The sequence below is a fragment of the Myripristis murdjan genome, chromosome 13, assembly GCF_902150065.1.
Source record: "Myripristis murdjan chromosome 13, fMyrMur1.1, whole genome shotgun sequence".
Taxonomy (NCBI): domain Eukaryota; kingdom Metazoa; phylum Chordata; class Actinopteri; order Holocentriformes; family Holocentridae; genus Myripristis; species Myripristis murdjan.
In genome coordinates, this window is record NC_043992.1 from 15,720,700 (window position 1) to 15,744,456 (window position 23,757).

The 23,757-nt window shown below is 42.0% G+C and overlaps 2 protein-coding genes across 2 annotated transcripts in view; one reads left to right on the top strand and one right to left on the bottom strand.

Moving 5' to 3' along the window:
* The first annotated feature begins 15 nt into the window (after nucleotides 1-15).
* Nucleotides 16-13,115, top strand: gap43 (growth associated protein 43). The gene is made up of 3 exons (XM_030066606.1): nucleotides 16-331; nucleotides 7,666-8,317; nucleotides 11,868-13,115. The coding sequence occupies exons 1-3, from the start codon at nucleotides 302-304 to the stop codon at nucleotides 11,942-11,944; spliced, it is 759 nt and encodes a 252-aa protein (XP_029922466.1). The 5' UTR covers nucleotides 16-301; the 3' UTR covers nucleotides 11,945-13,115.
* Nucleotides 13,116-15,354: 2,239 nt separating this feature from the next.
* The window catches only part of lsamp (limbic system associated membrane protein), a 202,866-nt gene continuing 194,463 nt past the window's right edge, over nucleotides 15,355-23,757 (bottom strand). Inside the window, exons 7-8 of the mRNA XM_030066605.1 lie at nucleotides 21,383-21,531; nucleotides 15,355-18,914 (exon numbers count right to left, since the gene is read on the bottom strand). Of these exons, the coding sequence (XP_029922465.1) occupies nucleotides 18,817-18,914; nucleotides 21,383-21,531 (247 nt within the window). The 3' untranslated portion in view covers nucleotides 15,355-18,816. The remainder of the gene's footprint in view (nucleotides 18,915-21,382; nucleotides 21,532-23,757) is intronic.

Genomic DNA, 23,757 nt, shown 5'->3' on the forward strand with positions numbered 1-23,757 from the left:
ATTGTCAGGGAGCGAGTCAGAGAGAGGTGTGCCCAAGCAGACTGAACTGACTGACTGACTGAAGAGCGGTGTGCATGCAAACTGGGATGAGTAAAACGCACTGGGCGGCTTAGCTGTTGATACAGCCGGAGAGAGTGTGTGTGCACGAAAGCGAGTGAGAGAGAGAGAGAGAGAGAGCGCGAGAGAGAGAGAGAGCGAGAGAGAGAGAGAGAGGGTGTGAGAGAAGAAGTGAAAGGGAGAAAAAAAGGAAAGAAAGAAGGAAAACAGAGAGAAGGAAAGGGAGGATACTACAACTACAACTATGCTGTGCTGCATAAGAAGAACCAAACCGGTAAACCTGCTTTGCTTTTCTGCTGCTTTGCTACGTAAATATTTCAGCTCTTGCTTATGTCAAAATAATGTGTCTCAACTCTGAACTTTGGGACTGTTCGTCTCTAGTCAGATCAGCGCGCTTTGAGGAAAGATTACAGAAAATGTTGGTGTAATTTCCTTTGACTTAGGGCCCCGGGTGCCTTCATAGAAGTCTATCCAGAGAGCCCAGACACGCCTAGTTAATGTGATTATCCTGCATGAATGGATGTTGCCACAATGCCTCTCAGACCTCACACTGTACTTACAGAGAGGCGCAAGACTGTAACTCGATCTTGGTCAGCTGGGCATCCCCTCCTATTGATCACTCACTTGAAAAAAGTGAAAGATTATTGATAGGCACTTGATATGCATGCGCTTTACTGATATTGTTTGGTGTGATTGCTTTTCTGCACTAACCAAGGCATATATTGAAGCTGGTATACTCTCCCGTTCATTCAGCAGCTTCACTGAACTCAGCATAATCTAATGTTGTTAATGAGGAAGATTCTCACTAATTAGGCCAACCTTAAGGGTGCTCTTAATTGATGCCTTATCTTGGGGTCTTAATATCATCTGGATCTGTGTTATCTTGAACGGAAATGGGTGACACAGGAAAGCAAATTTCCACGGTGAGAAAAAAGGGTGGGGTAGGGACTGAGTGAGCAGCACCAGCATGTCAGTGGCCTCCGGGGACTACAATAGGAATAAATGAGTCTAAATGGATTATCATAGCCCTCTAGGTCTTTAAGTGGATGCTGTCAATGGAGGGTACTATGAAGTGTGCACTCGTTTAAAGGGTTTGAAAGGGGTGCAATGGGTAGTTCATAGCACCCAGAGCTATTCTCAGGTGCAGAGACTGGAGAAAAAAAAAAAAGAAAAAAAAAGAAAGGTGTTGCATGGAACCGGGCGGGTCTGGATAGTTGGAGGAGAGGGGTGGCACTCTCCTGCGCTGTAATGCTTCATTCTGTTGTATTTAAGCCACTATCATGGAGGTTTTGCGTGTGATCAGGAACAGTTTCCCGCTGCTATCTTGACTGATCATGATTTTATCAGGCTCATAACGCTGTGGATTCCGACAGCACTTGATTGCTTCTTAAATGTCAGCCTGGATGAGTCATATTAGCTCTGGCAGGGAGGAGAGAGAGACAGAGAGAGACACAGACAGAGAGAGAGAGAGAGAGAGAAAGAGAGAGGGAGAGAGAGAGAGGAAGCAAGGCTTGCCAGTGGAAAAGCATGCAGGATGAACAGGATGCAGAAAGGAAGGCAGGCAGCCGGAGAGAAGTGGAGGCAGGGTGGAGTACGAATATGAGGGAAGGTAGAGAGCGATGGCACGGGAGTGGAGAGGAGCCGGGTAGGCACAGAATGCACTGAGAGAGGGGGGTAGATGCAATGACAGTGGGTGCTGGTGAAAAATGGAGAATGAGACAGGGAGGGAGGTTGAAAGGTATGGGGGAAGGTAGGGATGCAGCAAGGCGGAAAGGGAACAAGGATGGCAACAAAACTGGACAGTGGTTACAAATGGCCAGAAATATGGTGCAGAACCAGGGACGATGCTTGGAGAAGGCGAGGCTAGAGAAAGCAAGTGGAGGGAATCATGAAGGAAGAGAAGCAGGCGTGCTGCACGCTGCATGCAGCCATGTGGGTGAGGCACCGGCTCCTCAGCGAGCTGCAAGCATTCCCCCTCGTGTTCCTGCTTTCGAGGAGGAGAAGTATAAAATAATGCGAGGCAGAGTCTGGGGTCTGTCATGAAAGGGTGAGAAAAGAATATGGGTTTTTGCTTCACAATGTGGCAATATTGCTATGAGGCCTGTCATTATGGAGCAGAGAGAGCAATTGCTACACCTACACGATGGGAGTGGCTGCTGTGGTGCTGTGCTGTGGAGTCTTCTCCTGAGCCCCAGCCTTAGCTTTAGCTCCAGCCACAGTTATGTCTTCCCGTTCCTAGCTTTAGGAGGTTCTACACCCAATTCTTGCCTCACCCCCAAATGCAGCATTCAGGATCTCCACACAACCATGGCCCTTGCCTAAAGTCCTGGTCCATCTCCACTTCCAGGCCTAGTCCTGACTACCACTTCCTCTTTTCCTCTCCTAGCTCCACCTCCAATCTCAGCTTGAGCCCGGTTCATTTCCATCCCAAGCTCTAGACAGCTATCTCCTCTCGTACCACATGTACTATCTAATCACCCCCCGCCTCCATTTCCTCCGAGCCGCTCTCTCCATCCCTATCCCGAGACCCCCTATGAGATCAGTGCCAATTGCAGAGCCTTTGTTCAGGGAGAGAGTGAATTAAAGGCTGCTCCGGAGGATGTAATGACGCCGGCATATGGCCGCTTATTAGTTGCCGCGGAGCATCTTTCCCGAGCCAACGGGGAAACAGTGCATCTTACAACGCCGCTCATCAATTCACTGTCACGGGAGAGATATGGCAAGCGGGGTCTGTGACAGTCACCACCTGAGCCCCCCTCTCCTCTTCTGCAGGAGGAGAGAGCTGGCTAAAAGGGTGTGGTGCTCCGCTATGTCTAATGTGTGTGTATGTGTGTGTGTGAGAGAGAGAGACAGACACAGAAGGAATGAGTGGGTAGCAGTTTACTTAGAGAGAGAGAGAGAGAGAGAGAGGAGAGAAAGAACAGAGACAGTAAAAGAAAGCACTAGAGGAAAAGATTCAGCATTTGTAGACTGCAGCCCTTCCTCGCTCTTCAGTGTCTGGACGGTTTTTTCGTTGCTGTCGAAAAAAAATCAGACAGCCTTTGAAATCACGCTGGGGTTTTCAGGAGATAGGTGTCATTGCAGGAAGTACGTGTGTGCCACCATATTATCTCTCTCTCTGCCTTCCTGAGAAATGTGATAATGGGACATCTGTGTTGGGAGTTCAGTCTCTCTGAATTAAGCCAGCACACAGAAAATATATTATTACTTAATACGTGGCTTAATTAGATTTAAAAAATTCTGTAATCATGTATTAATGGGACTTAAATAAATTAAATGCAGCAGCTGCACCTGTTGGGTTTGCGATGTAAGAAGGCAGAGAGACGCAGCATTCTACAACTCCAACATTATAAATGCAAATATCACCTTAAATATGTGTCCCCTCTCCCAGTAGCGGCACCGCATTTGATCCAGGGCTGGGCGGAGAGGCGAGGAGAAAAGGGAGTCTCCTGCTTGAATGGATGAGAATAAAGAATAAAAGACGATTACATGCACGCCTGGTGTGTGCATTTACGTGAGCCGTGGTTCTGTGGTAATTCAACCAGCATTACCCCCCTTTGCTCCCCTGTGTCTCCTCCCTCCCCCGCCTCCCCCCTCCTGAAAACAAGTCCCTAATGGCACCGGCAATGAGGCGCTGGGACGGTGAATTGCTAGTGTGTGTCATGGTGGGGGGATGGTATGCGTGTGTGTATGTGTGTGTGTGTGTGTGTGTGTGTGGTTATGGATCTGCCGGTAAAGCCATTGACTCTGGGGTGTGGTTACCACGACAGTTGGTGCCCACCCAAGGACAGAGACAGACAGAGAGAGAGAGCATAGACTGTCGCTGATAGACAAAGGTGAAACACACACATTTGGCCATCAGATAATGTACTGAACACATATTAGAACGGCCATCTATCACCTTGTGCAGACAGGACAGAGAGCGGGTCTGTTAAATGGCACTGTTGTACTAAGCCAAATTAGCCCCTATGTCATTCTATCTTCATATTCAGGGCATGTATTATACGAGATGGTAGTCATTATTTATTATCTTCCTACAGTATCTTGTGATTTTCAATATAATGCTGCATATTGAATTACATCAAGCTGTTGTAAGTGCCAGTGTGCACTATGACAATCAATTAGTCTTGGTGATACTTTATTGTGATTGCAGACAAATTGGATAATGACGGTATAATTGTGTCTCTTTTGCAATCAGGCAGGAAAATTCTCTCCATCTATATAACTATGTATTGCATAAATTCTGCTTTTTTGCTGGATAATGATTAGACTCTTTTTTTTTTTTTTTTTTTTTAAGCGTTGTAAAGCGTATCCATGGCAACCAGGCAGACTGAATGTGAAATGAGGAAATACTGCAGAGTAATTTTAATCAGGCATTTCTCTGTTTGATTAAGGCAATAATGAGAATATGTAGTTCCACTATAAATTAATTCAGGAGTCTAAATCTGCTACGATAAACATCTTATCTTAGTTGAGAGGCTTAAAAGGGGATTTACCTTGTGTGGCACTGTAGTTTTGGGAGGTTCTGCGGTGTTTGTGAATGAAGATGTGTCCCACACTGGCTCTATGTGAGATGCTGCACTGTGACCAGGGATCATTTAGCAATTCAGTGTCTTTGAGAATCGATTCTTAAAAGGATTCACAATGATTTTGCTATTCAAATAAGACAATATTATATTACTCGGTAATAGGCTTTACAGCCAACAATATATATTACAACACAATATCATTCAGTGCAATATAGCGTAATCCAATATGTTGTGATACAACATGATCCAACTTTATGACAGATGAATGAGAAAATCAAAGTTGCTCAGTAGTTCATGTAAAATCTATTTTTCTCTGTGAATGCTGCTGTATGATTCATAGAAATCTACAGAATACAGCAGTGAGCCTCAGATAAATCACAGCATTTCCTGGGGGATGGACAAACAAATATAAGTAATGGAAATGATGCTACCTCATCTGTGGCCAAATCATCAGGATGATGTTCTCTTTCCCATACATCGATGAGATCATTTGACACTCAACTGGTATTTTATTACATTTCCACTCACACACCCAGATCTCCAAAGTGAATGACATCCCCACCCCCCCTTTACTCCAATAATGATGTCATACCCTAATATTCCCAAATACCCTCATCCATCGTTCTGTCTCCCCCTCTCTGACTCACTGCATGGGTGTAATTCTATTTGAGTTAAGTGCTCGGGTCAACTTTTGGCAATTGTAAGCACCCATGAGATCAGGCATAATAAAAGCACAATAAGTCACTGGAGACCTGCATATTATTAAGAGCGGTGGTACTCTGTCTGTCTCCACGTTAGCTCCCAAATCTAACAGCTGGCTAATTTCACATCTCACCACTTGCTGCTGCAGCATTCCAGTTCACTTTATTACCAGACTGGGTGGCTGTCATATTCTTAGAAACAGGACAGTGCTAGTCCAGTTCTCAACTATAAAGCATTTAAATAATTAATTAGCAAAGTGTATAGGTTTTGAATACCTGCCATCCTTCTCTATGCAAAGCCAAGACAATCATATTTTTTAAATTATTAATAATAACAGTAATTTCAATATATTAAATGATACTGAATTGCTTGAGAAGATGGTGGATATTATGAGTGGCAGGGCAGAAAGGCTTGGACCATGATTTATACCTCAAACCCCCAGGAGAGCATGTGAATAAAGGTTGAGGCAGTGAATGTACCCACACAGCTGCACTTTGGCCTCGCCGCTCTAATATTGGGCTGACACACTGACCCTGAAGAAGATGTGTTAGTTTAGGGCCTCTGGCTCTTAAATCATGTCAAAAAAGATGTTACACCTCACACAGGCAGCTGTCCAAGTCAACCCTCACATCCTGTATAATGACATTATTAGAAACAGAAGGACTGAGAATTGGGTGAGCGATGAGACAGTGATGGATATAGCCTGACCCACCGAGTCATGTCCCGAAAACCATTTTTCCCCACACTCACTGACCTTATACAAGATGCTGGGGCTCCATGGTGTGTCCAGCATTAAACCCCCCCCCCCCCACCCCCCCTCCACCCCACCGTTGTACCCTCACTACCCCCACACACAGCCCCTCCCCAGCCATGCTGATTGCTCCGCCTGATTTATGATTTCCTATTGGCTCGCTCCCCTGAGGGGTCAGGTGCACTGCCAATCAGGGTGACATATAGTCTTTCATAGCACCAACCAGCAGACAGCGCCGTGATGAGTTAGCACTCTGGTTGTCAAGGTAACCTTTGATGGTTGGGAGGGGTATGGCAGTGAATGCTGAGGAGATTCTAGCTACCAGCTCGTTCCCTAGCAGCCAGAGATGGATCAGTGGAAAGCTACCAAGAGAATAAGGATTGTCTCATTTTTTTTAGGAGCCGGAATTTATATTTGAATGATCACATTTTTTTTTTTTTTTTTGTTTTGGTGATACGATTAGCAGAGAATGCAGGGCATTACAGGATGCCATGAAGACATTTCACGTTGACGTTTAATTATTCACTGCATGCATTTGAGCACTATTATCAAGAGAACAATACAAACCTTATGCCTGAATTGAATGACTGCAATAAATGCCAGGAGTCATTTGACGTGACCCAAATCCCAGTATATCCAATTCATTATGTGGAGACAATCGACCCACACACACGTCAGTCCTTGGTTGATGGGACACAGTTGCACTAAATCTTCTCCTGTACATGAAGAGATCAAATGTGTAGATTCACTCAGTTGCGAAGAAAACAATCAATGGCTCCCCACAAAAGCGTGACACCCGCTAAGATAGCAACGCTCCACTCCCTTCAGGTTCCGCAGTTTGATTTTACACCTTTTACATTTGGCCTCTGTGACGCTGCACTGTCTGCATGCTCTTTGACTATTTGTGTTTGCTTCTTATTGCTTGTTCATATTATTTAAGGCACACACGGAATAAGGCGTTTGATTGGTTTGACGTTATCTATAGAATGCTCTACTCTCATTTATTTGCTTATTCATTTTTGAATGTACTGTTTCATTTTGTTTGCCACATTCAGTGCTCATCATTCATTTCTTTATTTGATTTGACTTCTTTTCATTAGATTTATATGACTCATAGCACAACCCACTATTTGATGGACAGCTATGGATCCAGTTACCCAAGGTAATATCTCGGACCCCATTACAATAATACATTGTGTCCTGTTCTGTTCCCAAACCTATTCCTGATCCAGTCCTACACTTTAACTGAATCCTAAACTATCCTTGAAACCTTAACCCAGCCTGATTTCTTTCCACTCTATTGTCCAGTAATAGTTAAACCAGTTAAACTTAACTAACAAAAAACTCCTCATGCTCTTTTCCTTCCTGACTTCTGGCCCTTTCTACTTATAACGTATTGTACTTACCTCTTCTGATTGTGGACCAAAACAAAATTATACTAGGATGACATCATGGGATGACTATCCTCAAGCTAGATCTCACAACAGAGGATACCCTGACATATCTATATATCTCTGTGTACACTGCTGGTTTCCAGTGGACCTGCTCAGCACTTCATTGGTCTTAGTCACTGGATGATCTGAAAATCCTGTCTCTTCTCTTAATGATCTCTCTCTTGGGCTCCAGGTGGAGAAAAATGAAGAGGCGGACCAGAAGATTGAACAGGATGGTACCGCCAACAAACCTGAGGACAAGGCCCACAAGGCTGCGACCAAAATACAGGCCAGCTTCCGTGGACACATAACTCGGAAAAAGATGAAAGATGGCGAGGAGGAGGAGAAGGAGGGAGACAATCCCGCTGTTCCAGAGGAGGCGACAGAGGGTGGAGAGGAGGCGAAGAAAGTGGACGGAGAGGAGGCATCCGCAAAGGAGGAGGAAGCTGCAGGAGAGGAGGGCAAGAAAGAGGAGGAGACAAGCCAAGCCAAAAGCCCTGTGGCGGACAAGCCAACTAACTCCCCAGCCGCTGCTGCCACCTCTCCTACAGGCGCAGCCACGTCTCCTGTAGCAGCAGCCCCGGCAGCGGCCTCTCCCACAGCCGCAGCACCCTCTGAACCCCAGAAAGAGGAGCCCAAGGTGGAGGAGAAGACCAAGGAGAAGCCCAAAGAGGTGGAGGCCCCAGCAGCAGCGGCCAAGAGCCCCACCACAGCCACAGCTGACGAGAAAAAGGAGGAGGAGAAGAGTGGAGAGAAGGAGGATGAGGCCAGACAAGCCGACGTGCCTGCTGCTGTCAGCCCGACAGCTGAGAAGGAGGAGCCCAACCAAACAAAAGATAAACAAGGTATGACAGACAGAAGCAGAAACTGACCTCCTGTTGAGGTAATTTAAAAGTAAATCCATCATAACACAGGATACGACAGCATTAGAAGGAACAAGAAACTTAGCAGGCTGGTCTTTTGCAGACCAGGAGAAAAAAAATCAAGTCAAAATTCAGCACTAAACCTGCTGTGTAAGCTCTGTAAGTGAAAGACTGCGGGTGGGCATGTGTTTGAGAGTGCACTGAGCTCAGGGACAAATAAAGATTGAGACGCTCTCAACAATCAAGAAGCAATTACTTGCTGTAAATAACTAATAAAGAAGAATAGGTGAGCTTTACTGGAGTCTTCTTGGCAGACATTGCAGGAAATAACTGCTTGTTGAGTCTTTGGGATTTAAAGATCTTTGGCAGCGTTCCACCATTCACTGGTTAACACAGAGACACAGCTCGATATTAGATTAGAGGGCCTTGTGTCTGAGCCTCTACAAGATGGAAGCGCCATACTGATGAGGTGGAGATTGAGATAGAAACACGGGGTTAGTCATGTAAATGACTTGCACTGGTTAACAAAGATGGATGCAGTAGAATGGGCGCGCATTAGCTTGAAAATAATCATCATGTCCAAGTCTTGTGATGAAGCAACGCTCTAACATCAGTTTAATGAGGCAGAAGCTTCATTTCTGAGGGTCGTGAACATCTCAGACGAACGCATATGAATCTCTCTTTGTCCAAGAACGGCATACTAACCTTTGTGGTCTTGCATTTTTATTTGACTTTATTCAAAATTAGAACAAAATTAGCAGACCTTAATGGTGACTGTTGTTAACCTCTGTGACACGTTACAGCAGGTTAAAATGTCTGGTCATGTCTTTTGTTTTTCGATCGATTCTGGACCACAGAGTCAGAAACCTTGAACACTAGCTAATAGATTTCAAAGGAAATCACTGTATGACATGCAATTATAGCAAAAGCGTATACCTGGGAAGAAATTATAAGGCCATGAAATTACATTATAACATTGAGAGCCACACGCTCTCACAACATACTCTTGACATGAACTCATATATTTCTGGTCCAAGGACTTTCAGACTGGGTCAGACAGGTAGTTAATGGAGCATGCTCAGTCTGACGCTCATGGGTGGGGGCAAGCACACACACACATGCACATACACACACACACACACACACACACACACACACATAGACTGTAGAACTACAAGGAAACTAGGTCACCTAGGCAGCGCTGTCTCCCTGTTGTCATAGTTACCACCTCGATGGGATGGCTAGCCTGCATGGAGCAGACCGCGGATAACAGGTGCTCTGATTTAAATGAATAATTAATGATCCTTACTGGTCACGATCCGCACCGGGGAAGTTTGTCACAAATAAACACTGCTTGACTAAGAATTGCAAATTATGAATACTAAGTATGGCTGGCCACAATCTGCTTTACCAACTGAACTGACACAGAGAGCGCATGAATATTTATGACTTACGTTGCATTCACTTGGTTAAGGCTTGTAAGAGCAGAGACTGGAGTTATGTACACAAGGACACCAGGTACTCTGATCTAAGTGAATAATGTATGAGAGAGCCTGGGCATGATCCACATCCTCCACCAGGGAAAGCCTGGGTGCTTGACTTTTGTTATTTACATCTGAGCAAGTTGTTAGTCCTAACCGTCAAAGCTGATGATGACAGTGCATTGTACATTCAATTATGCCTCAAGTTACGCAACCAAAATCCAAAAGCAGTACAAATAGGAAAGAGCAGAGAATGCACAACCAAAATACTTGCCAGGTGACGATGCAGATGGCAGGACAGTTAAATGGAGAAAAGATACATGAACGGAGGCTTGAGGTCCCCAAGTGGTTTAATCAGCGCTGTTTCAGCTTCAGCTGGCTTTCAACAGGCCTTGTTCCTGTGTTTTAATAGCACAGGGTAAAGGCCATGTTCTCATTTTCTCATTTAGCTGGTGATTTAGAAATCAACTGACACGAAAACCGAGAGTTTACCCGGTTGTTTCCCCCTGGACCAATTCTTACCGGCAAATGCCTCAAATAACAGTAATTTAAAAACCACACTTGTAGTCAGTCATATTACATGTTGTGATGTTAAGATGGGGCAAATTGAGGATGCACTGATGCTGGAATACCAAAAATAAAAGGTTTTGTTGCTGTGAAACAGATGAAATTGTATTTACATCACAGTCCAGTGGCTGTGGGGAAGGACATCCTCAAGTCTGTCATACAGGCTAACAAGCTAATTACCTGTTACCTGAAATCTGACAACAGATCTGCTAAGGTGCCTTGGTATGACTCACTCTGGCTTGAGTCACACACACTTTAGCATCCTCTCTGCTGTGCCCTCTCACTCACTCTCTCTTTCTTACACATGCACACCCACGCATGCACACACACACACACACACACACGCGCGAGCGCGCGCGCACACGCCAATGCTTGCATGCACACGCTCATCACCCCCATCTCCATCCCTATTTCCCAGTGGATAGCAAGCTGTCCAGTACAATGATGTCATTCCTTGATGTCTTCTCTTTCTATTAAAAGAGTATGAGCTCATTGTAGTATGACATCATCACGTTCAGGGAACCTGAACAAAGGCTTTTATCAGAAGCCATAAAAATAAAGCCAGAGTCACTGTGACACTGTCATTCTATAGTCAATGGCAGTTTTTTTTTTTTACATGAACTTTAAACTTTAACAAGCCATTCACAATAACAAACACCATTAAATCTCAAGCTTTATGGATAAATTGTTACTTTATAGATATATTTATGTCTGTATTGATGGATGGATAAGGATAATAACAGGAAACCAATACTAACGAGTATTACTTGAACTACCACTACTATCACTATTATTACTACATCTGATAAGAATAACAATAACAACAGAATAATACTAATAATAAATCCCTGAGCGGAAATTAGGGCACTGCTGGCAACATAAAGATATACAGCCAAGTAAGGATAAAAAAAGAACACATATATTTTATGCAAGGCAAAATAAATAGGCCATAAGCAATATAATGCAGGGGAAATTATTACTGATGTCTTGTAGATGAATCATTGACCATTATTCACCGATATGCTCTGTGCATCACATCACATGTTCCACACCTAGATGCTGCTGGTAGCCTTGGGACGTCAGCTGAGATGTTTCTCCCACAAGCGTCTATCAAGAGTGCTGTCTTCCTTTATTTATCACAGGCACTCAACATGCCATTTCCAGATATTAGGTTGATTTCTTCTGACTGAGACGCTCTGGGTTTTCACAAGGCTGACATGTTGCAAGCTTGAAATGATAAAGTTCAGTCTTAACTATTTTTTATCCACATGGAGAGGCAGGCCTATTTATGATCTTTGAATGTTACTTTATATTTGTGTGGCAATCCAAGCCTACAATGTGAACACTTCTATACAGTTAAAGTTGATTTCCCTTTTCCTTCCCTATAACCCAACCTCTTTCTTTGTTTTTCGTCTCCCTTATTTCTTTTCTTTTTTTTCTTTTTTTTTTGTTTAACTCTCCCTCTCCCCCCTCCCTCCCTCCAGATGCTGCAGAGGAGTCTAAAGCAGAGGAGGCTGCCCCGGCAGATGCAGCGGAGGCCGCCGAGTCCAAGGATGACTAAGAGAAAGTTTAAAGTAGAGAAAGAAGAATTAAGTATGATGAATAACACAAAAACAAAAATCTAAAAAGGTTGCTCTTTGCCTTCCCAATGTGAGGGCAGTCCGTTTCTATTTGTTTGTCATTTTTTGTGTGGCAATGATTTTCTCATGTTGGGGGAGTTTCCAGCGTGAAGTTTTTTGGCTCAAGCTAATACTGTGAGGAAGTGGTGATAATGATGATAACGATGATGCTGATGAAAACATGATGATTAGTACGCTGATGATGAGGATATGATTTGGTACGATTTCACTATTTATTGTGAGTGAATCAGTGGTCGAATGAATGCGCCTAACTGGATATTTACACATTTAACATGCATTGCAAATGTATTGTACCTTATTTCCATTGCAATGCACTTTCTTTAAACACATTTTGCATATGAAATCTGTACTTCTGCAAATGCACGCACAAAAAAACCCTGGTTTTGAAATGCAATTCTAGTTTTCGGTGCCATACGAGTGCACTGGAAGCGCATCAAATCGGTAATGCACTGACAACATATAGGATGGATAACAGAATGTATTACTAAATGTGTAACATTTCCAGTTGGGCAGCTCTTTCCTGAATCCAAAACTATTACTCTCTCTATTCTGCTTGAGTCGTTCAGGCTTGGTTTACACCCCTTTTAGAAACTCTCTTTACTCACATTTACAGTAACGGACCTGTGGCCATTTTAATAACATAATCACATAATAAAATATGGAAATCAGCTATAATATTGATGTAACTGGCCTTTACTTGGCGATCTGGGTTCTGCAAAATGAACATGAGAACAGTAGCATGAACCATCGAACCAGATGCATGATGGGAACTCTCCCTCTGAGAGGAACTTTTTCGCAGTCACAAAAACTTAAGAGGTGTGGCGGCTTCTTTTTGATGTCTTTGGTGTTGTTATGACAGTTTGATATGAATTGGAAAAATACTCTTGCACTGATGTTAACAAAAAAAAAAAGTAAAAGAAAATCATTACAAATGAGCAAACAAAAAAAATACTTTTCCTATGTTCCAGTGAGTGCAATGTCCAGTTTCAACCTTATCAAGGAGTTAAAACTTGTGAGAAAAAAAAATATGAAAAAATAAAAATGGTTTCAATGTCTGTTTTCAAAATAAAGCAAATGTGCCAATTACCATCATAAGTTGTGGAGTGTGTTTGAAGCCATGTCAAAGTCTGTTATTGTACCATACAGGAGGAAAGTGTGATGCACCAGTTCCCAAATAGTTAAGCACTTCTTACACAGGACTAATAGTGAATCATCTGCAAAATTTAAGGAAACTAGTATTTTGACATATTTCACAGGTAAAAGTAGCATACTCACTCTCCGACTGGACTTTAAATGGAAGACAGGGTGTCTGGGTGATATCTTACACCTGCAACGGCGCTGTGAAGTCATTTACAAAGGGTCAGTGAAAACCAACTAAGAACTAACTGCAGCTCAAACACTAATCTCACTCTCACAGATATTGTATATGCTATAATGCTAATCGAGCTAGCACCCTCCCAGCATCCGTTCCCGGGCACCACCAAGTGAAAAATAAAACTGAAAGTACTTGCTAGCACTTGTGTGAAATTGCAGGATTAGGATTTCTACCTTAGGCTACACACTTATTTATCCTGCTTTGCTGAGCAGGCAGTCCAGCGTCACATTCATAAAGCTAAACTCGTTTCTTCAAGGAAGTTTCTTCGATCGCCCGCTTCCCTCTGAATCCTCTCTCATTTATCCATGTTCTGCTAGCTCTAATACACTTTTAACATGAAAAAAAAAATCCTTTCACACTATTTGTCCAGAGCTCTTCTCTAAGATCCTGGGAAAACTGCTAGGACACTGTGGGCCTATGAGTTCATTCGGTTTCTGGATGAACCAAAAGTGCCCTAAAATGTTCAAATCCACTACTTTTCGTCCATCCAGCTGCTTCACTCCAGTGGTTAAAGGTGAAGTGCTTGCAGTCAATGGCATACTGCTACAGGGGAACTGGGAATGTTCTCATTTGGGTTTTCCTGCCCTTTTTGTTCCCAGCTGCTGTGGAAATTTAAAGTGGAACTCCTCCAGGCACAAGCACACTTTTCCAACCTTTGTGCTCCTGCTTCACATTTTTCTGCATAGAGAGTGGTCAACCTTTCCCCCTGGCACAGTCAGGCCTTTTTCTAGGTGAGTAAAAGCTGGTCTGGTGGGACACCTGGTGGATAAATGTAGTACTGCACTGTGGCTTGAGCCGTGCTGTTACCTTGGACACTGAGGTGCAGCTTCCATTTCAGTGGCTTCAAGGTTAGAAAAAAAGCCTTTTCTTTCTTTGTTTCTTTGTTTCTTTCTTTTTTTTTGCCTGCACATTGTATGACAATGTCACATTTATGTTCTGTATCTGCTGATTGCTTCATCGCACTGAGCGGAATATTGCAGCCATCAGATAGAAAATACCTCGATGTCTTGTGCATCATTTTTTACTAATTTCCCTGTAATTCAGCAGGAGATGCTGGTATCTTTGGAAACCTTGGGATTAAAATAAAGTTCTGTAGGTTTGAACAAAGCGTGGCCATGCAGCATGTGTTTGTTGAACCCACAGATGGGACCAGCAGGGTTGAAAATGTTGTACGAAACTCCCTATGGTGTTGCTCAAAAATGACTTACCTCTCACCGAAAATGACAAACAACAATCCTTTGGTTAAGAGTCTCAACTGCACTTCTTTGTGATTCGAAATGTTCCCCAGCACAAAAATCTCTCCAGAGAGAATATAACAATACATATATTATTTTTATTTGCATGTTACATGGCGATAAACAGTACCATTAAGATTCTGTGTGTTCCAAGCTTTCTCCAAAGGAGGATACTTGCCCCAACATGTCAAGTCACATTCAAATACAGAACATTGAATTCAAACAACTTTATTTTGTGTTATGAACATTTTCCTCATATACCTTTTTATTACATATCATTTTTTTTAGAAACTGACTGCCACACCTTATGCCATATTAAAGAAAAGCAAAATAGAAAAAAATGGGACATTGCCGTGTCATATTTCCATTAATTAAATCTTGACTTCCTGTGAAGTCAACCAGAGGGAAATACAAACGTGATAGTTACATTTGGAGTTTAAACTTGAACTGTCGAGTTGTATAAACGAGATCTTATGGATTTGCTGACTTTACAACATTCTACTGTAGAAACATCTTATATACAAACATAGGAAGAAAAGAAAAAAAACTTGAAATTGAAATAGAGGGTTACGGCTGTAACCATAGCTTAGTGGAAAGTGAGTTTTTAGCTGTTTGGCCAACTCATAATGTGTCATGCCTCATGTAGTAACCTCTCAGATTGGTTAATAATAATCAACTGAACTGGGTAAGTACTCATACACACACATACACAGGATAAGCCTTTTTTTTATGATGAAGCAGTGGTAATATTTTGAGGCAATGCTCAATAGTAAACTACGAAACTGTGTCTACAGTCTGCAGTAGATGTCCAGCTCTGTCTACCGGGGGTTTGGTGCTGTGTGCATAGGCTGGCTGTTGGTCTTTCTACAAGCACAGGATGGACAGTTCTCCTTGATTCTCTCTGCTTTAGATATAGGACAGAGCTCCATAGCTTTTATTTTGGTGGTCTGCAGACCTCATGCCATAGCAGCTGTTTTTAATTTGCTCAGACATGCTTGGACACCCATATGGGTGAGGTTTGCCTCACATTATCACAATGCAATAAATGCTATGAAGTTTAGATAATGACAGGAAGGCATTCCAAAGTCAGTTTAGCTGCTGTAAACTTACCTTGGACTATGGTGGTGATGCGATAAACTCCACCCATTAGCGATTCCAAGCAGGTTAAAATAATTGTGAATACTATCTGACCTTGCTCTGGTAGTCTGGTAGATATTACTCCACTGTAAACACATTTGGTTTGACTGAGAGTCTGTCAATTACTGCCCAAGGCCAGCCTCACTCTGCCCTGAGGTTTTAATGTGACACACAGTGATACAGGTAGACTAACTGGAATAGACATTATACTGTAGCACAGGCCATTCTCATGCAAATTGTTCATGAACAGCTCCATCACCAGAGCTTCCATACCATTCAATTCGTATTACAGTAAGAAGATAACTGTTGCTGATAAACTAGCATCGTCAAGGATGGACTAGCCAGTGGCTATAAGTGGTGGAATAGCCTGGAGAGAAGCTTATGTAGTACAAAAAAAGTGTCAACCACTGCAACCCACATCGGCGTGGCAACATTAGAGTTGATTCTGTTCAATTGTCTAAAATTAAAGCAAAAACAAGAGTACACTTAAGCTTGCAGAAGCGTGAAACGAAGCAGCCTTCTGATTTTCTCCAGAGATGCTTCCAGCTGTTAGAGTGAAAAAAATCTGTGATTGTTAGACGTTGTAGTGCGCGTTGTGATTGATAGAGACTATGATGATTGTTTATGCCTCAATACAGATTGAATCGTGGCCTAGCTCAGTCTCTGTGCAGCACTACAAACGGTGTTTCACCCGCATGGAAATTAGACTGGATCAGGTGGCATCATCAACACTACAATGTCACACAGCCATGGCCTCAGAAGCAGTTACAATGAAAACACTGGGAATAAATCTTTAATGTATGACAAGGATGACAGTAATTACACATGTACAGCAATGCATCGTCTCAGCTTAGTCATTAGAAGAGCAGAGACATGTACGCACTGGGTTGGGTGGTGAAATCCGCACAGAATTAGTCACCTTAGGTCAGAATAAATGGTAAAAAGGCAGCAATAGTTCACTGGTTTAAGCAATTCTCTTCAGCTTGGTCATCACAAAAGCAATAACCGCAGAGCTGTATGCTGAAAGAATTGACAAGGTCATTGATCAGCCTAACTACTGGAGAAGGATTGTTAAAAAAAAAAGAAAAAACAGGATTTGCCAGGACTCTTAGGGTAGTCATATAAAATGGTATTACATTGAAAGGAGCCAATCAGCTCAATGGCTGTGATGGAACAATTGAGGGCTGTCAGCGTTCGTTTTTTTGCTCTCATACTGCATTCCAGGTCCTGAAGAGCTTTCATTTCATGACAAGCTGAATGTTACGTTCCATTCCCTAATAAGTTACATAAGCCAGTCATTTCAAAGTTAAGTACAATAACTTCACAAAAACAATCTTTTTTTACGCTAAATCATTTTTTAAAAACATTCTCTAATGGTCTTCCGTTCACAGGATAGAGCAGGGTTGCCAATTTACTACAAGTTAATCATCCCCAACGAATTACTAACCTATTCAGAGACATGGACACATTAATTTTGTCTTTTCATATATAAGGACATTGGATTCAAGTATATATACACAATTAAACTGAATGAAATAAAGACATAGAGAAAAAAGGAACAGAAATAAAATCACTCTCAATATATTCTGAATTTGCTGTATCATCTCATATGAAAACACACGTACCTTTTTGAAAGAGAAAAAAAACAAACTAAAAAGCAAGTCATTCATTGGTGTCATACATTTCTATCCAAATTCCAGCAGTATAGGAGCATCGTGGTATTTCTTTGATGCCTAAAACTCTTCAACTAAAAAGCAAACACTTCATGTGGTTTTACATATATGTAGCTAAACGCGGTGCAGGCTGCTTTAGCGCAGAGTCCACTGCACCGTATGGTTGGTTGGTTTATCAAACAAGCAACATTACACTGCAACAAATTTCGCTATTTCCGCTTGTTACAGTGGCGGAACAAGTTATCTTATCATAAGGAAATACAAAATTTTGACTATGTACAGTACATATCATTATCACCTACTGTGGATTCCTAAGTGAGAGAGTCCTGCTGCAAAGGAAAGAGGATTTCTTTTGGAATAAAGGCGAGTGGTTGCCAAGCCACTGAATGAGGATGTAGATATCCAACTGCAGATGAATTCATTTCCTAGGGTCTGAATGGTTTAACTTGATAGGACCAGCTCTATTCTAGTCACCGCCGTCCTCGATTTCTGGGCTCAACAGCAAACAATCAGCAATCTGCTGCATCCAGAAAGCAAGGCCATTGGTTCAGGAGATATCTGACAGTGTAGCTAATGCTGAGTGTCTGTGTTTCCATGTAGTAGCATCAGGTTATGGTAGTAAAGACATTAACAAGCATACCAAGCACTAATCTCTCTCAGTAAAGTTACCGGCTTTGCCGGCTGCAATATGTTCCCTTTGACCCCTGTATGTTAGTTTCAAATCTCTATATTTTATTGATATTTGGCAGATACTTTGCTCGTTGATCATTAATGCACTGGTTAAATGGTTGGTTAAATCTAACAATACAATTTAAGTTATAGTAATGCAACTATGGGAGCAAGAGGAAATATACCTCATGTCTTCAGTACTTCTCGAGACACATGATTGTTGGATTGCTGACATCCCTTTGAGCGGGGCGTCTCTGTTTCAATACCCCATGAAGACGAGATAACAACAAATCCCGAACTCAATCCAGACCCCAAAGACAGGATTTAGCAGAAAAAAAGAAATACATACAAATTAAAAATAACAATGCAATTCTTTAAAAAGAGCACTGTTTGCTTGTTCTGTCCTTCATTTCTTTGTTATTATTATGATTTTTTTTTTTGTTGTTGTTCTTAAAACTTAGCATTTTATTCATAGCCCATCACTTTTCTTAATATCTCTAAGCAGTGCCTTGGAGCACATTAGGTTTTGTTGTAACATAATGCAAACAGTCTGGGGGCGGGACGGTTGGTATTAAGGTAGCAGTAAGGATGTCGGTTGGTTGGAGAGGAGGAGGAGGAAGGAAGGAGGGAAGGAGGCCAGGTGCCACAGGAGGTGGAGAAGGAGGAGGACGAGGAGGAGGAGGAGGAGGAGGAGGAGGGCAGTATTAACACTTGAAGAAAAGGCAGGCGAAGCAGACCAGCAGGAGCCACAGTGATTGAGATACACAGGCAGAGCCATTGATATCTCGACCTGTGCCAGGTCCTGCAGAGACAGAGAGAGAGAGAGAGAGAGAGAGAGAGGACTGTGTGGTGAAGTAGTAGTAGTAGTACATCAATTTTCATGGATGGTAATCACAGAAAAACAGGCCCAGGATTTAATTATTATTATTACTTGTCAAGCTGCAGGCACAGAAACTGCCATATCCACAGTTTGGGAGCAGCAGGCTTAGACCGGGGCGTTTCAAGGTATGGGTTTGCTCAGGTTAAAGTCAGGGTAAGGGTTTGCTGCAAATAATATGCCTGGAAGTATCCTTATGGATACTTCCAGCTCTGTCTAACACTGCGGCGGTTCTCTGCGCCTGCAGCTCGATGTGTCTCTCCTGTCTCGTTAAAAGACAAAAGAAAAAGAAAAAAAAAATGCTCATTTTTTTTCCCTGGCTCTTTTCTTTACCCCACACTTCTGTATTATACATGATCATTCTTGTGCAGTGTTGGGTGTTTGGTGCACGACTCCCACATTTCCAACTCTGATTGCAAATGTGGGCGTCACAGGAACTGACACCTCGCCTCTGATATTAAACCATAAGAGCCTGCATTTGAAAGCGCTGTGTCTGTGGCACTCAAAAGGCTGAGCTGTGTCTGTCGACACTTTCATGAGGACACAGCCTACAGCTGCTTCATGCAAAAAGAAGGGTGGCCACCAGCCAATTAGCTCTTTTGTGTATGTGCAAACAAAACAGTGGAGTCAGAATCAGCAGATACAAATAGTCATCTCTGTTTACTTTTGTCTACGAGAGTTACAGAGCAAACTCGGACTCAGAGGCTTGATGGAGTCCAAAAATCAACTCTTTTGGGGGTTGACTCTCTGTGCTAGTGTTGGGAGGAAACACATTATTTCTTCAACTACAGCTACAACTGAAGCAAATCTGAAGCAGTTTAAGAACTGATTTTACAAAAAGACAAGCCAGAAAAAGACAACTCCCCTAAATATCATAGTTTTCATCACACAATTTTACTCATCCCTTGAATAATTAGATGATGAATGGCAGAAATGCTGACATTCGATGCATGGCAGTTGGCCTTTTCCCACATTTTAAGCAAAAACATGACAAGAAAGCTGAATGCCAGTCCTATTCATCATTCACAGAGATGTGACTGAATTGTATAGATTTTTGTGGGGAGGACAGGATGCCAAACCGCCAGTTTCAGGAGTTTAATACGATCATAATATAATGAATTATGGCTCCTAGGGTGCAGTTACTTATAATGAGCCCACACTGTTCTGGAGACAGCAAAATTTGTTACAGCTGTCTGAGCACTTAGCACTGCACTACTGCTGGCTTGTAATGATGATCATCTACATCTAGGAATTATTTTAATATTAAAGAACATATGTTTTTTTCCACCTCTGCTCGTGCTGTAAGTCACTCTGGATCAGCAGATGCCTAAACTGTGATGTAAATGATTGAGCTATTAGTAGAGTATCCTATCTCCCCTCGGGGATCAATAAAGTATTACTGATTCTGATTGTGATCCTGGTAGCCCGTGGAAAACCATGAGTCACTACAGACAACATTTTTGAGGTGTGGGTGACATCTAGTGGCCATGATGGGGAATTGATTCCTTTGCTGTGACGAAAGCGTGCAGAATGCAGATCAGGATGAAGGGACAAGTTGGGACAACTGATTAAGATATTTAAACCTAAAAGCCTTATAGGAGTGGGAACTTGAATATTCAGTCCAGTTGCTGGACTGTTGTGTATAGACTGGCTGTGCAGGTGGCTGACAGCCTCTTATATCACAGGTGTACGATGCATTATTGAGCAAGAGGCTGAGATTGTACAGACAAACACACCGTTGTTTGATATTTTGGCTCTACACTCTTATTAATTTTATTGGGAAATCACACTGTGATAATAAAGTTAAACCCAGCTTTATCCCAGCTTTAAGTTTAAGGTAAGTTTAAGGAGAAAAAAGTACACTCATTTAGCACATGGTAACATTGTCAGTAAAATTTCCAATTCAGCATAAATTGAAAAAAATCTAGTTTCTTTTGAGTTTAATCAGTTAAATCTGTAAACATCACCTGACTCTGGATATGAAATCATCAGGCTCTCTTTTGATCCATTTGTGGGAGGTTGTGTTATGACTGACTAACTGAATAAAAATGACCACAGAACTGGGTTTCAAACTAGTAATCATGCTCACGCTGGGGACAGGCGCACAGAAGTTCAGCAGCTTTTTTTTTCTCTCTATCAATTTTCGATGCAAAATTTAGTTAGAAGAAAGAAGAGCTCCAAGTCCTTCCTATCTACTTTGAAACTCTGAAACAAGACAATGATTTGAGGTCAAAGCTTTAACCTGGGTGTGTGGTGTAAGGTGTAACCATAATTTTTTGGGGTGCTGTGTACTTGCTGTGGAGCAGAAAGCTGACGTTTTGGTGCTGATCGGTTCATTGCTATGGTAAGATTAAAAAATGAAGCAATAGCTCTTGGGGGTAATATATACTCACTATACAGGAAGAGGCTGGCGTTCTGGATGCCCAGTCTGTTCGAGGCCACACAGGTATAGTTCCCATAATCCTCCTCGGTGACATTGGCAATCATAAGGATAGTGGTGGTGCCAAGGATTTGGATATTGATGCCCTGGGCGTTGGACAGCCTGGAGAGGAGAGAAAGTATTGCAGCCAATTAAAATACACCGCAATGTAATGAAGGTCAGACGACGTGAAGCCAGAAGGGTGTAAGCAACATTTTGGGAGGAAAAAAAAGAGGTTTATATCAAATAAGGACATCCTCACCAGAACTCAGCGAATCAACAAAATATCCAAAATTCAAATTGGATGCTAATGAGAGGGGGTATGAACTATTTCTCTTCTGTAAAGTTAGTTATAACCCACTTACTGTATGTTTTTGGCTCCAGCGCCTTAGGGTTAAGTTTAGGACTGGCATCAGGCCTGAAATAATATGATACTTTCCGGAAGGTGGCTGACAGGTTCGTTAGCTCCGTTCTGTATGTGGTGTACCATCCCAAAAATGCAAATCTGCTTGACTTTACATGTTGCAATTTCTGTGGATGTAGCTTTGTGATAGAAACTCAAAACTCAAAATGTAAAATTGAAACGTATTCAATTTGTCGGACATTTACATTTCCACAGTATTTGTTTGCTTGTTTTTTTTTTATGTGTGAATTAAATTTATTCAATTATTTGATGTTACTTAGGCCCTTCGATTTTTTTTTCTATCTACCTAGATGTCTTGTGCATCATTTTATGCACATTTCCCTGTATTTCAGCAGGACATACATGGTATCTTTGGAAACCTCAGGATCTCCACCACAATTTAAAATAAGGTTGTATGAGTTTGACCAAAAATCAGCCATGCAGCAATGACAAACCCGGTGACTGGAGCGGCAGAGCTGAAGAGGTTAAAAAGCGGACCATGAGTTCCATCATACATATAAAGATTCACAGAAACAGCATGCACATCCAGAAATAACCACAGGTGCAGGACCAAATGTGTGAAAACAATTAAAATCAGCATCTTTAAAAAACCGTGTTCACTCCATGGTACATACACTGATGGAGAAAAACGGCCATCAGCTTGATACAGAAGATAGTTGGCGGGGTTCATTCCACAACTCTATCAGCTAACATTTTAGAAAACAAAAGGTTAGCAGATACAAAATTAACTCTGAAATTAATAGAAATATCTAATAGTTTTAGTAGAGGTTAATAACAGTTGAAAATGTCGCTATAATGTAAGTACAGGTCTTTTGATAGCTAAGCCTCACTCTGGCACCCAGCATTATACTCCTTAATGAGTTTTACTTTTTTTACCAGCTATTTTGCAAGAGCAGGGGTCACTCTGATGTCAGTGAACTTTTTCAGTGTAGGCGTCTAATTTGCCAAGTAGCCTACCTCATTATGGAAAAAAAAATTATATATTTTCACACACAGTACTCTGCTATCTGTAATTCTGCATCATTACCTAAAAATGATGCCCTATCTTTTGGATTCTGTGTAGAGAAAAGAGGAGAAGACACAGGCTCTTTGAAACACAAAGCAATTTGTCCACTCCGCACATTTCTATTGCTATTTCAGGCTGCCAGAGATTTAATGACTTATAATGAGCACAGCATCAGAATAAGCTTAAATTTCTTGATTGCCCATGGCACAACAACAAATAGGAAGGGGTATGAAGGTCAAAACCACAGCGCTCAGACTATAGAAAATAATGTGGGGCTTTTATTGTATGTATCTATTTCTGTGTACATATGTGTACCACCTCTGAGATATCAACCTACAGTTTTTCAGATATTTTCTTCCATAATCACTGCATGTCTTAATTCTGCAGTCAAAAGACAGCAGCAACATTGGTTATCCAGTTTTGAGATGAAATATTAGTATGCTGCAGAGGCCCTGCCTTTAACCTCTGGCAGCTTTAATGACCAGCAAGCTTCTGACAATCAATTATGTCACCTTGAACCCCTTTTGGAAGGAGAAAAAAAAAATCAATATAATTTGCTGACATTGACTGTGTACCTCGGTGATGAACTATTCCTAACATCATCACTACTAAATAAAACTCCTTTAATAGCACAGCAAACATAATAGATTCAGCTTGTTCTAGGCTGATTGAGCCCTTCGTATCATGAATAAGGTGAAGTTAATTTAAGGCGCCTCAACTTAATCCTACTTAAGGCTGGGTAATGTGGTAATCTGAACTCGAGCGGGGCAGCAGGAGTTTATGCTGACACATACTTGGCTGATAGATAGAATTAGCATAAAAAGGAAAATGCACATCATGGTGCAGCATAATTTGGCCCACTGGGGAGTGGGAACTTGATAAAGTGCTGAGGTCCTTCCCACAGGGACACCTTGGGAAT